Source organism: Pelodiscus sinensis, chromosome 6 (assembly GCF_049634645.1).
Source record: "Pelodiscus sinensis isolate JC-2024 chromosome 6, ASM4963464v1, whole genome shotgun sequence".
NCBI lineage: Eukaryota > Metazoa > Chordata > Testudines > Trionychidae > Pelodiscus > Pelodiscus sinensis.
Window position 1 is genome coordinate 118,559,904 of NC_134716.1, and position 17,050 is coordinate 118,576,953.

General features: G+C 37.6%; 1 protein-coding gene across 3 annotated transcripts in view; it reads right to left on the bottom strand.

The window, feature by feature from the left end:
- ARK2N (arkadia (RNF111) N-terminal like PKA signaling regulator 2N) overlaps positions 1-17,050 on the bottom strand; it is a 64,905-nt gene that overhangs the window by 16,685 nt on the left and 31,170 nt on the right. For 2 of the 3 annotated variants that reach the window (XM_006136769.4, XM_075932729.1), the window contains exon 3: positions 1,095-1,277. In XM_006136769.4, coding sequence (XP_006136831.1) covers positions 1,095-1,277 — 183 coding nt within the window. Of the gene's footprint in view, positions 1-1,094; positions 1,278-3,776; positions 16,831-17,050 lie in introns of those variants that run through there. The other variant, XM_075932730.1, reaches the window with a different exon arrangement.

Below are 17,050 nucleotides of genomic sequence, written 5' to 3' on the forward strand. Positions count from 1 at the left end.
TCCAAACCAAACTAGATGTATAAAATGATGGGGACTAAATTAGCAGTTACCACTCAAGAGAGACACCTTGGAGTCACTGTGAATAGTTCTCTCAAAACCTCCACTCAATGTGCAGCAATAGTAGTCAAAAAAGCAAAAAGAATGTTAGGAATTATTAAGAAAGGGATAGAGAATAAGAGAGAATATCTTATTGTCTCTATATAAATCCATGATATGCTCAAATCTTGAATACTGCATGCAGATATGGTCATCTCATCTCAAAAAGATATCTTAGCACTGAAAAGAGTTCAGAAAAAAGCAACAAAAAGTCTTGAGGATATGGAATGGCTGCTGTATGTGGAGAGATTAGTAAGAATAGGACTTTTCAGCTTAAAAAAAATAGATGACTAAGGGAAAATATGAGAGAGGTCTATAAAATCAAGATTGGTGCGGAGAAACTGAATTTAAAAAAGTTTTGACTCCTTCCCATAACAAAAGTAACTAGGGCTCAGCAAATGGAATTAATAGCTAGCATCTCCAAAACAAAGAAAAGGAAGTATTTCTTCACACAACACACAGTTAACCTCTGGAACTCCTTGCTGGAGGTTGTTGTGAAGTCCAAGACTTTGACAAGGTTCAAAAAAGAATTAGATAATTTAATGGAGGTTAGGTTCAATAGTGTTTATTAGTAGGGCTTGACAAACGGCAGTGAAATCCATTCACCAGCCCCACATTGCGCATGCGCAAGCCGCCAGTGAACGGGGCACCCGGCTGAAATCTACTCACCACGGGCGAGTAGATTCAATAGTTTGTCAAGCCCTGGTTATTAGCCAGGATGGGAAGGAATGGTGTCCCTACCCTCTGTCAGAAGCTGGAAATGGACGACCAGGGATGGGTCACTTGATAATGATCTGTTCTGTTCATTCCCTCTGGGGCAGCTGGCATTGGCCACTGTCAGAAGACAGGATACTGGGCTAGATGGATCTTTGGTCTGACCAAGTATAACCTCTTTTATGATCATAGATATCTAATATCTGTTATTGTATACTTTGTATAACCCGTGTCAAGTGGCATACAAGCTGCAGCATCAGAGAAGGAGGTTAATTTAGACAAACCTGTATCAGCATTCAGTTCCTCTAGTAGACCTCCGGTCCTCCAAGTAGCTCCTGTGTCCTGATTTCCTACAGAATTATTGTGCTCTTGAACAACCGCAGCCGCCAATAGATTGTCCACATTTACCACTTCGGAGTCAGAGTTTGTGTCCGATATATCATAATGAGCTACAACTGTAGGTCCATCTGAGGAGGAAAGAAAAAGCAATGGATATAAGATAATGCATGTTGTGAAAGACTTTTAAAACATAAATCTCTAGCTCTAGGATCATCACATCTTCCTAAATAGGTCCTCAAGGAACAGTCAGAGGCAGGTATGTTACTGATTAAACTTCAATTGGATGAAGTCAGTCTGACACCAGAGGCACTAAGTTTTGCATAAATAGAAAAGATACAGAATAAGCAGCCATTTGAGCCTCTCATATCTATTAATTACAATAACATCCTTTACATTAATCCATATTTTCCATATTTAACAATGTTACATTTATAACACTAAAAACATTAGAAAGTTCAGTTTAAGGAAAATATTCTGAATGACAGGACATTAAATACGACAAGAGAAAATGTTTATGGAATTGTACCTAATTCAAATGACAATTTACATTTTTTAGGAGCTGATTTGTTGTTGTTTTTTAATTTGGGGAGAGGAGTAACTGATGCAACTACAATACATTTAACACCAGGCAAGATCCTTACATAAAATGCACCTGCCAAGGACACTGGCATTTGTCAAAACTGCAGTGGCTTTTTTAATATACATATGCAAAAAATGTAAAAAATATACAAGTGAATAATACTCTTTCAGGCAGAGTTTTCTGTTAAAAGCAAAGCATAGCAACAAGTATGCTTTCAGCATAGTGTTTTCACAACATGAACCTACTGCCACCAAGAGGACCGGGAGAGGGGGTAAATTTTCAGGATTTTGCAGCCTATTATTGAAAACCCACAAGAGGTTTTAGGGGTATTTTTGCTTTGCTTTGTTTTCTTGCATAGTGATAGACACTAATGTTCCCACTAATTTATCCATCCATGTGCAGAATAAATATTATGTGCACCTAGGCATGTGCAGATGTGCACTAGGGACGTTAGAACTCAGCAGTTACACACTGCGGACTCCACAGCGTAAAGCTTAAATGAACTTTACACTGCAGAGACCACAGTGAAGCCTCCTCAGGAGTGGGGCCACCAGCTCCTGGCAGCTCCGCTCCCCACAGGGAGGTGGCTTCGCTGCCACAGCAAAGTCTCCTCCCCAGAAGTGAAGCCAGGAGCCCTTGCTCACACAGCTCCTGGTGAGGAGGTTTCACTGCCATGCCACAGCAAAGCCACCTCTCCAGGAGCCGGCTGAGTGTAACCAACACATTGACTGTTAAGCATCAGCTTAATCGGTTAATTGTTACACTCTAGCATCCCTAATGTACACCACCAGTAGAAATACATGCTGCTGGCTATGGGCGCTCTGCTAATCATCTGAGCAACATATGAATCTCTCCTGAGTGGCTGGCCAAGTGCGCAGCTTACCGGGAACGCTGCTGGACACCATATGCCAAATGCCCACTTTTTCCTTAAGGAATGGAAATAATATCTAGCTTGAGGGGCTACCAAAAGCAACTCATCCTCAAAATCACATTCAATTAAAAGGGTCATTTGGAAGCAGAGGTAGAACTAGTAAACATCATTATGAAAGTCCCCATTTTCACTCAAAAAAAGCCTGCCTCCTTTAATAACACTAATTAACTAATCAAGATATGGTGGAAGGCATTAAAGGATGAAATCCTCGCTCCACTGAAATCAATTGTGAAATTCCTATTGACTTCAACAGAGCCAAGATTTTCACCAAGGAATCATACCTATGAGTGGCACATGTAAAAACATTTTAACATTCTGGGCCAAGATTAAGCTGATGTCAAGCAAGAGATGGATATATAGAGAAGGCCACTACTATCTTTTAGTAGTATAGAACCTTCTAAATTTTAAAATAAAGAAAAAAGCAGTTCTCTAAAGGACACGTGTGTTTCAGAAAACTCTGGCTTCTTAAGGGGTATAACATGAAAAGTGTTTGACACCGAAGAAAAATCAGAGAGTGAGTGAGTGAGTGAGTGAGTGAGTGAGTGTGTATAAAATTAAACATTAAAACGTGGTTCGCTGGATGGCTGGTTCTATTAGAGCTTGTTTGGTTTTTATTTAATCCTACAGAAAATAATCCAACACAACAATTTTAAAGAATTCTGATTCTGCAGTTAGCAATCCACTTCACTGAAGCACAACATTATGAAGGAATCTTGCTTAAACTGTGCTCAAGATCAGTTCTGCAACCTGATATGAAAAAATTCACAAACCATTTCAAGTCAGAACAGCCCCCAACATCACAGTTTCATAAAACAATGTTGTTACATTACAAATTCAAAACAGACCCAACATAAAAATAAATGGGTAGTTAAATGCCAATGTATAAAAGAGCAAACATGTCACAACATGAAATGCTGATGATTATTACTGGGAAAAAATCCTGACGACTAGTGGAAAGACAACTGTTTCCTTTTGAAAAGGTAAATCCAAAGTACAAGAATACCAACTTTATGATTTAATTGTCTGATTTTGGGTGGGTGGTTTTTTTGCACATTTTAAGCTAAATTTCATGCAAAATTTACAAAATTAATGGAATTATGCAAAAGAATGTTTTCACAGTCTTTTCATCATAGTTCAGTGTGATGTGGTATCAATATATTATGTGATCTATAAAAATAAATGCTTGAGTGCAGAAGATACGAGGGTCAAGTACAATATTGACTATTTGACCATGTGTTCAGTAAGAATGTTATCTAAAATTTAAGGAGCTGTGTATAATTCTTTCAATTTTTTGTTTCTCTTGATTATTACTAATGTTTTTAAGAGCAGAAGCCAAACTTAAATTAAGTAGGCACATCAAATTATAATTGGACAAATGGCATCAAAAGTCTCAAGTCAAAATTGTACCACTCCTACATGTATAATCATGCAAAAATGTATAATAAATGTATATACATGCAGAGTGATATTCTCTTCACCTACCCATAGAAATAACTTGTGTGAAAGTCTTCATCAGTAGGAAATACAAGCATAAACTTGTTATCTGTAGCTCCACTCTTGTATCTTCCACACTTCCAAACAGCATTCCTTATAACTTAGCTTAAATTTAGTATACATCAGACAGACAAAAATATCTTCAATATAGTTTACATTACTGTACAGTAATTTTGTCAATTTGACAGCCATCATTAAAGGATCTTAAAAATTCACAAACACAAACTAACTGTTTACATGCCATCCACAAAGAGGAGATTTTTGCTTTTCTTAGCCTTGCCTTTCAAAATCAGATTTGGAAACAAATGGTTCTCTGAATATCAGTGACTGACTGATTATGCAAACTTAATGGTTGCAAGACAAGAGCAAAACCTGGAGACTGTCAGCATGTGTGAAGCTAGAATATATTCCTTACTGAAAAGCTGTGATGCCCCGTTAAAAACAAACAACTCAAGACTTTCTCCTTAAAAACAACTCTAGAAGAAATAGACTTAGAAGGTTTTCACAGCAATATGTAGCTTTTCTCCTCTAGGTAGCTGTTTTAAATCCAGGTCATACTAGTAGAAATTGAAAGTCACTACAATCCGATAGCTGTCAGTGGCTTATGTTAAGTGAGCTAGTGTTTTCAGCCTAATTTTCTAGGAGACTTACAAAAACAAGACCAAAGCCACCATTGCAAATGGAATTCTTGATGGAAACCCTGATGAATTCCATGCCCCCATACATGGCAAGTAACAGGGCAGCACAGGGAAGCTAACACTGCTACTGCGAGCACTGGACTTCTTCTAAATGGATAAAAGGACCCTACATTAGGCTGTTAATCGGGCATCTTTCTGCCATCACAATCTGGATAGAGAGAAAGTTATAGGCTAAACCCGGAGGTACAACTGATACGCACAAAGGGTGACCTTAGTGCACCCCTGCAAAAGGGACAAAAGAGGTATGCACTATTTAAATCCCCCGTACACTTTATTTTGAGGCCTGAGGCCCAGATCTTTTAGGATGTATTTAAACATTTAACTCCCATTGAATTTCACAGCCAAAGTAGAGCTCTGTGTTGCTTGAAATCTTCTCTCTTTCACCAACAGAAAGGGTCCAATAAAAGATATTACCCAATTCACACTGTGTGTCTAATATCCTGGGACTAGCATAGGTACACCACCACTGCAAATACTCATTTCAGTTGAAGCTGGACCATAAGTACCTTTGAGAACGTGGGCCTTACTGCATTGGCTGTGTGTTGGTTCTCTGGACAAGCACAAAGTTCCCCCAGAATAGAAATTGAAGGTGCTTTTGAAGCCCTTGCACTAGGTTAGGGCATGAGAAGGGACTCAGTTGCAACCAAAAACTGGCATAGTATGAGATGTCCTGGCCAGGTCCCTTTTCCTTCAGCCTGACTTTTCCCCAGAACTCCTATGCTGCCTCCATACTACTGATGGATTACCCCCTCTACAGGTCAGTTACACCAGATTTAGGGCCAGTTTACACAGTATTGCAATACAAAATTAACATATAGCACCAAAAATCAGTACCATTGATCCTAGGTAGGAAATAAGAAAGAACTTTGTAATTAAAACAGTTTTTATTCAGTAAACATCCTTATGAAAAGGATGAAGGAAAAGAATTCAATGCTGTTTTCTAAGTTTCTCACAACAATTAGGCTGCACACTGTCAATATCATAAATGATATTCCACATGAGAGAAACAGGAAGATTTTTAGCCAGCTAACAAAAGCTAAACTCTTTTCTCCTCTTTTTTAAAAATCAGATCTACCGAGACTCAATTTAGGTGCAATGCTTTAAAGCTACATTGGTAGAAAGCTTAAATTTTTGATTGATGCAATAAGCACTTGGGAAAGGACAAGTCTGAAAGATAATGTATCAGCAAATACAAATGTTAATATTTAACATTAATTCTGGGGAAAAAAAGACCATTTCTTCCCCCTTTCACAGGCAGAGGACACCACTGGCATAAAGGGTCTGATTCTGTTCTCGCCTCCACCGATGTAAAACAGAATTGTTTCCACTAGCGTCAATGGAATTTCAATAAGTAGAGAGATTTGCACCTCAATTTGCAATTTAAAAATATAAAAAATTGACATGCAATTAGTTCACTCTCTCACTCATGTTTACTAACCTCTTAACAGTGCCTCTCTTTGCTGGATCCCAAAACAGTGTGGGCCATATTCAGCCACCCTTGCCCTGCTGAAATGGTACAGACCATGAGCAAGGATAGCAGAATTAAAATTTCAGCGGGGGTGAAATGCTGTATATAAAATTCAGCCTCTTTATGATGAAACCCAACAGCTGTTTACTGACAGACTATAATACTGCAGGACTTTAAGACAGGAAGCAAACAATGCTGTAATGTAAGAATGTTAGCTATTGGGTAATTGAATAACCACATGACATTTTAGTATCAGAGGGGTAGCCATGTTAGTCTGGTTCTGCAAAAGCGACAAGGAATCCTGTGGCATCTTATAGACTAACAGATGTATTGGAGCATAAGCTTTCGTGGGAAAAGACCCACTTCATTAGATGCATATGAAATTTTAGCAGGTCAATATTCAATAATCCCCGGGGGCGGGGATAGCAGCTAGTGTGCTCCTCGCCCCACTCCTGGGGAGCCCCCTGCCACCCCGTGCTGCTGCCTCTGTATCAGAGGCAGCAGCACAGGGTAGCAGGAGGAGCTGGTCTGCGAGGGGAGCCAGTTTAAACCAGCTCCCCTCGTGGACTGGCTACCTGCCGCCCTACACTGCTGCCTCTGATACAGAGCAGCCTCTGTCCATGGAGAGCTCAGACACCCCGTTCCCCCTTCTCTCAAGCACAGGGGCTGCTTCCGTGAAGCAGCCTGTCTGTGGTGAGCCCAGACCCACCACAGGTGGAAGATGCTCTATCGGAGCAGCCTCTGTCCTTGCTGTGGATGGAGGCTGCTTTGTGGCAGCCTCCCCACCACGCTGCTAACCCTGAGGCGGCACTGGGGAGGCTGGATCTGGGGGAAACTGGCTTTTAAACCAGCTCCTTCTTGCCCCCCTTCCCTGCTATAAGAGGCAGCCAAGTGGGGGGGGGGGGGGGGGGGAGAAGAGGGGAGAGAGAGGAGAGAAAAAAGGTCTGTGGAGCAGGTACATGTATTGGCTCCAGCCAGCTCCCCTCACTCTCTGCACTGCTGCCTCTCTATCCGAGGCAGAGGCCTGTTGGGGGGCAGAGGGGGGGGGGGGAATCTGGTGCTCTTAGGGAGCCTGTTTAAATCCAGCTCCCCACCAGGGAATGCGTTTAGTCGACAAGATTAACCAATAAGCTTAGGTTTATCGGTTAATCGTACATACTACATGTTGACATCCCTACTGTAATGCTATAGGAATAGCTTAGCCACTACATTTTCATATACAGAGCAAGTATTATAAACACTCTCTCATATAGTGCTTTTCCTCAGATCTTTACAAAGGATGTCAGCATCATTATCTCCATCTTGCAAACTGGAGAACTGAGTCACAGCCAAGGGTCAACCAGAAGCCACACTAGGAATCTGTTTCCTGAGTCCACGTCTAGCACTCCAGTCAGGATGCTGGCACATTTCTAAACAGTAAATTACTAATGGCTAGAAAAATTAGCTTCTGAATGTTTTCCTGAAACATATTAAAAAGTGTGACAAAGAAATGGGAGAGGATCTCTCAATGCCGAATCAATTAAAGTAAGGCTTCCTCTATTCTTCCAACATGACAATATTTCTTGATCTTATTTATGGGTATCCATAATACTTTGTAGTATTTCAAATACATTACTCCACAACAGAAAAATTTAACTGTTTGTATCTATCATGTGAGAATATTAAATTTAAAAGAAAAACAAAAAAAAGTAGGATTCTTCTCTTATTGATTTAAATCCAAGGTAACTCTATTTACATTAATGAAGTTACTTCAGAGTTGCATCAGATTTTAAAAAAGTGGAATTCTATAGATTTCTAGATTTTAGAACCAAAAGGTAATTAAATCATCTAGTCTGACCTCCTGTAAAACACAGGCCAAAAAACATATAACGTATGTAATGCTTAAGAATATGGCACTACAATACTTGCAAAATTAACTTTAGGCAATATACACCAATGCCTCTGATTTCATAGAAGGCTATTTTTTACAATGTTTGGACTGGATAGATTATTTTTAAACCAAAAAAAAAAGTAATTCAAGCTTGATATTTTTTAAGACATGAGTCAGGGCAACAGTCCAATCACACATATATGTGGGTTCAACTAGCACTGAACCAGATCAGCTGACCTCTAAAATGAGAAGAAAAAATATTTTTCCCATTGTCTATGATTTAGTAACAAGAAGCATTTTATTACTATTTATATTTATTCATTCTAGGTTACAGTAGTTACATTTTGAAATGTACAGGGTTAGGCAAAAAATACACTGAATACAATAAAAACAGTGAAACTACATTCTCTCAAATCATAAAGTCAACAAAAAGTTACTACTGAAATTAGTTGTTTTTCATATTTTTCCTTTATTTAATTTACACCATGGCAATAAAATCAGAAGAAAAGTAGATGAGTATCTGTTGAGATTGGATTCGACCTAATTTTAAAGATACCATGCCCAGATGTCAAAGCTTTGTTGATCCACATTCATAATTTCAAGCAATTTGACGGTTAGATGGAAAATATCTTGGTGGGGCTTATTTTTTGAAGGGGGGAGAGGTAATACACAAGAGATAAAGTCACTTAGTTGTGCTCTGAATAAAGGCACATGGAACATGGCTATGTCCTGAAGATTCCAGGAAGTGGTGCATATTGTTTTACAGTGCATGTTTATCTTATGGTGTGTTCTATTTCTATTGTTATTGCATCGTGGGTTAAACATTATGAAACCAATGTTCAGACACTCTTGACTAATCTGTAAACTAATGTCCCTTTCAGCTAAAGACATTATTTTCCATGTGCCCTCATTTTCCTGAGCTAATACTGCATGGAATTAATAGAATTTAAAAAACAATCAAACAAAAAAAACAAAGTGGGTTTGTGATTTCACTTTTTGCAGGGTACTGTCCACCTTCATCAATCAGCCTGAATATTTAGCTTATACAATACAGATCCCACAACACTCTCCTTCTAATTATTTCTTGTAACTGTTATGTCATACTGCAAACCTTTGTTATGTTCAATATCTATTGAGCAGCCATTTACTGGGCCTGACCTGCAGACTTTATTCATGCAAAAGCCCCATTAAGGTAAATGGGACTTCTCCTTGAGTAAGACCTGTAGGACTGCCTCTGTCATAATTAAAAATAAGGGTTCCATAGGAGTTTTGCCACTGACTTCCAGGAAACCTGGATTTCACCCTTATGTGTTAAAATGGCCAATAGAAACATACAGTATGCGATACAGGAAAAGACAAATTATATTACAGTATAGCTATTTAAATAATTTTAAGGTTGTAAAATTGCCACAAATGACAGAAAATTTTAGGTTTTGATTGATAATCCATCCTTAACTTCCAGCAGCTCTGAAAAGTACTGAAAATACTTCTTTCATAGATATTAAAAACAAAAACAATATTTCTGATTAATCAGTTTTTACCTATCATTTTTACAAGTCACATTGAGGATCAGTATAAGTGAAAGGTATTAAGCAAAATATTTTTCCTCCATTTTCTCAGGGCTTGTCTACACTTAAAATGCTACAGCAACAGAAAAAGGTCTCCTGTCAGTGTAGCTAGGAGGAACTGATCCTTCCATCAACCTAATGCAGTCTTAGATAAGCTTAAATCCCAGAGATGTGAATTAGCAGTGATGCAGCTGGATCAACCTAATTTTCTAGTTTAGATCAGCCCTGTTACTTTACTTCATGAAACTGATAGCACTTTTGGTGTAGTTTGTTTCGTGCCTTCACTTGTATAGTCCCAATATCCAATCATTTCTCCCTGTTTGTGAGGTCACAAAGCAACAGGCAAGACAATTTTTTTGTTAAAATAAATAGCTAAATGTGATTGTAAAACCCACAAAACTCAGAGGGTTTCTGGCCAGGTGTGATACCTCAAATTATTTGTCTCTCTCAGCTTGCATAAATGTACACCAAGGAATGTTTACTGGTACTTACTGGGAATGGATTACAAAGGATGGACACAATTTGATTACCACCTGTTCTGTTCATTCCCTCTGGAGTACCTGGCATTGACCACTGCTCGAAGACAGGATATTGGGCTAGACGATGGACCTTTGGTCTGACCCAGTATGGCCATTCTTATGAACTTTATGAACAAAGAGGCAGATTCAGGTCTTGGACATATATACTTCAACTGAACAACCAAAAAGTATCAGAATTCAATGTATAACATGATATCACAAGACCTCAGTAGAATCATTGGGTATGTCAACTATTTTTTTAAATATACCTATGATCAGTATATCAAAATGGCTCCTTTGGAGCTCTTGCTGTCTACAAGCAGAACAAAGAGGGTAGATCCTTCACCCACTGAAAGACCTCTTGATTTAAATGGGACTCAACATGAGGCTAAGAGTTTGTTAGGTGAGATCAGTTCTGCAATATTGAAGTCAAAGGATGCATGCATAGTTTTGCGTTTAAATATAGTTTTTACAGCAACCATTGTCACAGGTCAGATTTTAGTGTCTTAGCCAAATTAACCGTTTTTCAAATGCGACTCCAAAATATTATCTGATTTCTGAAGAGAGAAGAATAGGATCTAATAACTTTAGTGCTATTTATCAGTGTATTAAAATTAACTTTTAAATTAAAGACTTAAAAAATTGTCACGCAAAGCCCATCTATGACATTTCAGCCCAAAGTAAAATGTATAGAGCTAAATTCTAAAGACTGAGCAACACTAGGCTAGCTTTCTTAAAAAACACTTTCTTTAGTCCTAGAGACAACTATTATGTTTTATATCTCCGGAACTCAGGGTAACATTATGTTACAGTTTACTATACTTTGTTCTGTGTATTATTTAAAAAAATTAAAGTTATAAATCTTTTAAAATAGGTCTATAATATGAATGTATAATTTAGAAAACACGAAACCAGTGTCAACTATCATTTGTATGCTAAGTGAAACCTAAACTATTTAAATAAGAGTCTTGTGAAACAAACTAGTAAACAACAGGAAAGAAAATGCATAATTACACCCAACATATCCCTCTTGATTTGCGCCTCTCTGTGGGAGAGAAGTGGCTCTAAGCCTCCATAAGGACTACAGGAAAACCTGAGCCTGCAACACTGAACTCCAAATATCCCATCAGATTTCTAAGTTCTATATATAGACCAATTCCAGTATCTGACTTTTGAACTTCCTGATTTATCAGCTTGATACACACCCATAGTGGCATTTAAATTAAGACTGTGTAAAAAGATTTAAGTTTCATTTGCACTTTATTACAAAAGTCATAATTGAAATAAATGTATTTCAAGCACACAGAACCACCAATTCCTAGTTCCTGAATTTCCAGTTTTGCATGTACTTTCTCATTCACATATACAAATATCTGCAGTTTTTAGATGACCTTTTAATCCTAAACCAACAAGTAGTCCTGTGGCACCTTAGAGGGCAACAAATTTGTTAGCCATGTTAGTCTGTAACTTTAAAAACAATTAGTAGTCCTGTGGCACCTTAGGGGCTAACATGGCTACCCTTTAGATTTTCAATTCAGGATTTTAGATAAGCATATAAAATTTAATGATCAGTTCCTCATCTGGTTTTGAATAAACAAAGACTTCAGTGGAGCTATGCCAGTTTACACCAGCTAGCAATCTGTTCTAACATTTATTTCTTCACAGGCGTCTATAAGACTGCAAGTAATATTTTCTTAAAAAAATAGAATGTTTCATCACTCAATTCTGATGCAAAAACCACAGGCAATCAAAGGTAATCTGGACTCCAACATGCTGCTCCCCCCAGCATGTGTAGAATTTCTATTGGACTCTCCCACAAATGTATTTATTAAACACATTTAATTTTTTAAAGCAAGGCTCATACTCTTAAAATAAAAAAGGCCACACTCTTATTAGCAGGAAGTCAAGGGAGGGTTGTCCGACTTTGTATACTAAAATTTCAGCTCAGGGCAAATTTTAATTCCCTGAAAATATTACCGTATTTTCCGGCGTATAAGACGACCCCCTAATTTTTTAGTTAAAAGATAGGGTTTCGTCTTATACCCCAGCGCCCCTCCGCCTCCTTTGCTCCCGGTGTCCCTGGTCTGCTGGAGACGGTCCCCAGCAGACCAGAGGCACCGGGAGCAAAGCCGCAGCAGCTTTGTAAAGCCTCGGGGGAAGCTATCCGGTGTACAAGACGACCCCCGATTTTTGGGGGATGTTTTTTAACATCAAAAGTCGTCTTGTACGCCGGAATATACGGTAATTTCAAGTCAAAATCTTTAAAAACAGGAGCATACAGCAGAAACCGTGATACTCTGAATTGTAGCTGTATAAATATGCCACCATAAAACAAAAATAGTTTCAGAAATACTTTCAAACTGTATTATGAAACTATTCAGTTAAAATTTGGCAAGTGCTGTCATACACAATTCAAATAGACTCAATACTAACGTCGACATAAAAAGGTCAGTTTTCCTGTAGCACATCACATCTTAATTCAGAATATAGAGCAGCATGATAAACACTTTTAATTGTACAACCAGAATGATTGCATATTTTCCAGTAGCATAAAAACAGAGCATTCTTTATCCCAAATATGATATTAATACCAAAACAATGCAAGTAGAGAAAATTATTTTCCCCAGGAGGACTATAATCCTTGAAACCAGAACAAACGCTAATGGGCCAGGTCTTCAGCTTGTATAAAATGACATTGGATTTTTCTTCAAAGGAGTGATACTGATTTATGCCAGCTAACTATCTGTCTCAATATCTTTAGGAGACAGATAGAGCAACTGACCAAACTAAAGCCACATTCCAGGTATTTTCAATATTGTATAATGGACATCTGGAAATACCAATACATTCTATGTCTCTAATCTGAAACATTTTCCTAATAATTAACTAGATGCCATTGAACTAGCTTATCCTGAGAAGGACACCATTTTAGTATCATTCCCATATGCATGTTCCACCACTGTTTTCTGATTTAGCATTAACAGCAATTTACAAAGTAAAATCAAGTAATGAGTTGGAAGCAAAAAGGTGTTTTTTAAAAGCAGAAAGTGTATTTTTCTTGTTGCAGGTAGTCAAAGTTAGAGTGCTTTTAATAAAACTTAAATTTCAAAGGTCAGTTTCAATTTTTAAAAAATCCCATCAAGCTTCAATGCTAAGGATTGGTTTTATTTTTTTCCCCCAAGATTCCTATGATCTGCCCAAGGCACAGAAGTTAGAGAAACTTCATTGACTACAACCACTGCAAAATTACTATTAGAGTCCTGCAAATTATCCGCAATATATCTGAGAGTATCTATAGCCGCATTCACATCCACAGATGCAGATATGCACAGTTCATTTTTGCAGATACAAACGTGGATATAAATTTTGTACCTAGAACTCTGGAAATTTGCGGATAGGGATGCAGATATCTACAGCTCATTTTTGAGGATACACATTTTATATTTGTGCAGGGCTCTAGTTATGACACAGTTAGAGATTTCTAATCCATATATAAAACTTTATACTACACAATAAAACCAAATTCTGCTGAACTCTTAAGGCAATTTGCTTTCAAATGCTTAATTGCTCCTTTTTTTTTTTTAAGTAATGTTTCATAGCATGCTTGACATACTGAGTAAGTGACCCTATTATACATAAAAGAAACCAGTCACTGCTGTAAGCAGCTTTTGCATGCATGGGAAAAACTGTAGAGTTGTCATGCTTTAATTATGATGCTCATATTTTAATTCTAAAAGTATATATTATATATTAAATCTAGGAATACAAGAAATTTTTTTCCCTGAACGATCTTAAACAGAGGAGGACAAAGTTTGTTACATTTCAACCACACACAGTAACTCAGTGTTATAAATGTATAGCTTCTAACAACTTGAGCTAAAAATGTACACAATTTCAAATTAGGGAGATTTCTATCAAGTTAGTATCAATATGTCTATCAAAATTATACATGAAGGAAATCTTGCAAAGAAATTTACTCTTAGTTATTTAAAAATTATCTGCGGCGTAACCTTTCAAACAGTCCCTCTGAAAAAACAGTTCTCAAAACTCATTGTTAAAAAGACAAACACAATCATATAGAACCATACTTTTTAAAAATGATATAGAAAAATGGCGGGAAAACTATTAACACAACATTGTTACTTTTATATTTAAAACTGATAAGAATTATTAGAGGTATTCATGTAGGACCTGATCCAAAGGCTACGTAAATTGATAAATCTCCCACTGTCTTGACTGGGCTTTGTATCAGGCCTATAGATACACAATGGTAATTCTAAGTGGAAGAAAATTCCAAGTGGCTAAATAAAAAATTATAAAATCACCATGATTTAATAAATGAAATTTTAAGAGCCCCCAAAGACCTGTTATATTGTCTTTACTTAAATGACATCTAGGTAGAATCTTTTAATTCCTATTAGATTTTTGACTTTTTCCGTATTAGAAATATCACTCCAAAACTAAGGATAATAAACTATATAAATATATATTTTTGATAACTAAGGGGAAATTATTGTGTTATGAAAGCCCAACTGTAAAGGCTACAGAAAACCACATGTATTCTGGCAATAGTAGTGAGGATTAGTTATTTCTATTATATACTGTATAGCTTAATCCTAATTTACACATCAAAGTTTCAAGCCTGACTATTCAGAATAACTATCAACAAAACCAAACCACACAGTAGACAGTTACTATATTATATAAACAAAACTAATGCTATGACATTCCCAATCACAGGTAATCATTTCAACGGCAGAGAGGTGGTTCTTGCTTTATGACCCACCAGCAAACAGTGCATTAAATCCACCAGTGTTTACCAATCTCAATGTCAGACTTTTTTTTTTTTTTCCTCGTTAATTCTTGGGCCAAGACTGAAATATACTATAAAGCAAAGGTGGGGAACCTAAGGCCCAGAGGCTGGACAACATTAGGGAGCATCAGACAACATTAGGGAGCCTGTGCTGGTGATCCATTCCACCTCCTCCCTGAAACTCCCCTTGTCGACCGGGAGCACCAGTGCTGACTCCCCACTGCGGAAGGAGGAACCCCAAGACTTGAGCACCTGAGTCAGGCAAGCCAGAGCCAGATCCAACCCACAGCTGGTTGGCACAATAAATCACTGCCTGGAGGCATTTTCTCCCACAAAATGTACTAGTCCTGGCCCCCACTAGGCTCTGGTATGTGAGGGACTGTCTTTCTGCTATTTACTTGGGGGCCACATCAGTGAGGTGATTTTTTTTTTTTACTTCTCACTTGTGGCCCCCGACAGATTTTTCTGTGGGTCAGTGGCCCCTGACCCAAAAAAGGTTCCTCACTCCTGCTATAAAGTCTGCTTATCTCAGGACTAAAGCTGTTCTTTATATTTCAGCATGAAAGATATAGTTTGACCATATATATACAAAATACACACCCCTACCTACCCATGTTTTCTGTGCATATGTTGCACAAGCACAAAAGTGCATGTGAATAGATAATTATATATACAGACGCATACACAAAACTGGTGTTTACTCTAAATAGGAATATTGTATGCAACATGGTAATGACATTAATAAAAGTTCTTGTGAGAAAATTAACTCAGTATGTACACCTAATTTTTAAGGTAGGCCTGTTTGTGACTTCTGTAAAAAAAAAAAAAAAAAAAAAAAAAAAAAGGAAGAAGGAATATGTAGACAAGTTTAAGTGGCAGAATTTAGTTATGAATGGATTTTTAAGTATGTCTTAATTATTATGTAGTCTGGTTCGCTAGGATTCCTTAAGTCTTTAAATTTAAACTTGTATTTCTATATATAAAACTTTTTGGCATGCAAGAGGAACATATAGATGAATACAGATTGCTTCTAACAAACATAGCTGTACCATTCCAAGGGTATGTAACAAGGATTCTAATTTACATCTTGCCAAACTTTGGTGACAGATTTTTGTTTTGAGTTTTGCATGTGTGTGTTTGTTTTTATAAAATCATGTTAAGTTTTCTTTAAATAAAAAAATTATGGCATTAATGGTAAAAACCATCACAAGCAAAAACACTTGTGGGGAGAAAAACAAATTTCATTCTTAGCACAATCCAAGGTAATAAGATTTTAAAGACTAAGTTTTTGATTGATTCAAATCATGCTCTTCAACATTCCCATTCTCTGGAAACACAGCTGGAAAATTGTTATTAAAAGTCGCTGGAAACTCTAACGTAGTGTCAACATTTTGATAGCTCACATAAGAATTAAAGGACTGCTGTGGAAGTACTTGGCTATCAGACATCTGCATGTATGCCCCAGATTGTGTTGTAGGGGGAATTCTTTGGCCAACTAGTTGTATTTTAGGTTCCCTGGGCTCCAGTTGTTGCTTGGTTTCTTCATCCGTGTCAAGACGGGTTAGCTTTTCTATCCACATGCGAAATTTCTCCTCTGTCTGCCTCTGCATCTCAGCAAAGCAGTTCATGGCCTCTTCCAGGACATTGCCTATGCAGTTCCTATCCCACACGGTGCCCCTGTCAAGCAATCCTGGAATTTCCCTGGTCGCTCCTCCAGATCCCCCAGCACGACTGAAGCCAGCTTTAAAGACATTGAGGCCATTTGATAAGACAAGATTAAGTAAGAACATAATAGTGTTTATTAAGGCATGCTCAGGAAAACAGTATAAACTTTTCTAACTATGGCCAGATGTACACAATGTTGGGAGCCCAATCTGCAGCATCCAAATTACCAGAAGCATTAACTTCAAAGTAAAAACCCACTTGGCACTGAGTTATTTCAATTTCTTGGCTTTAAAAAT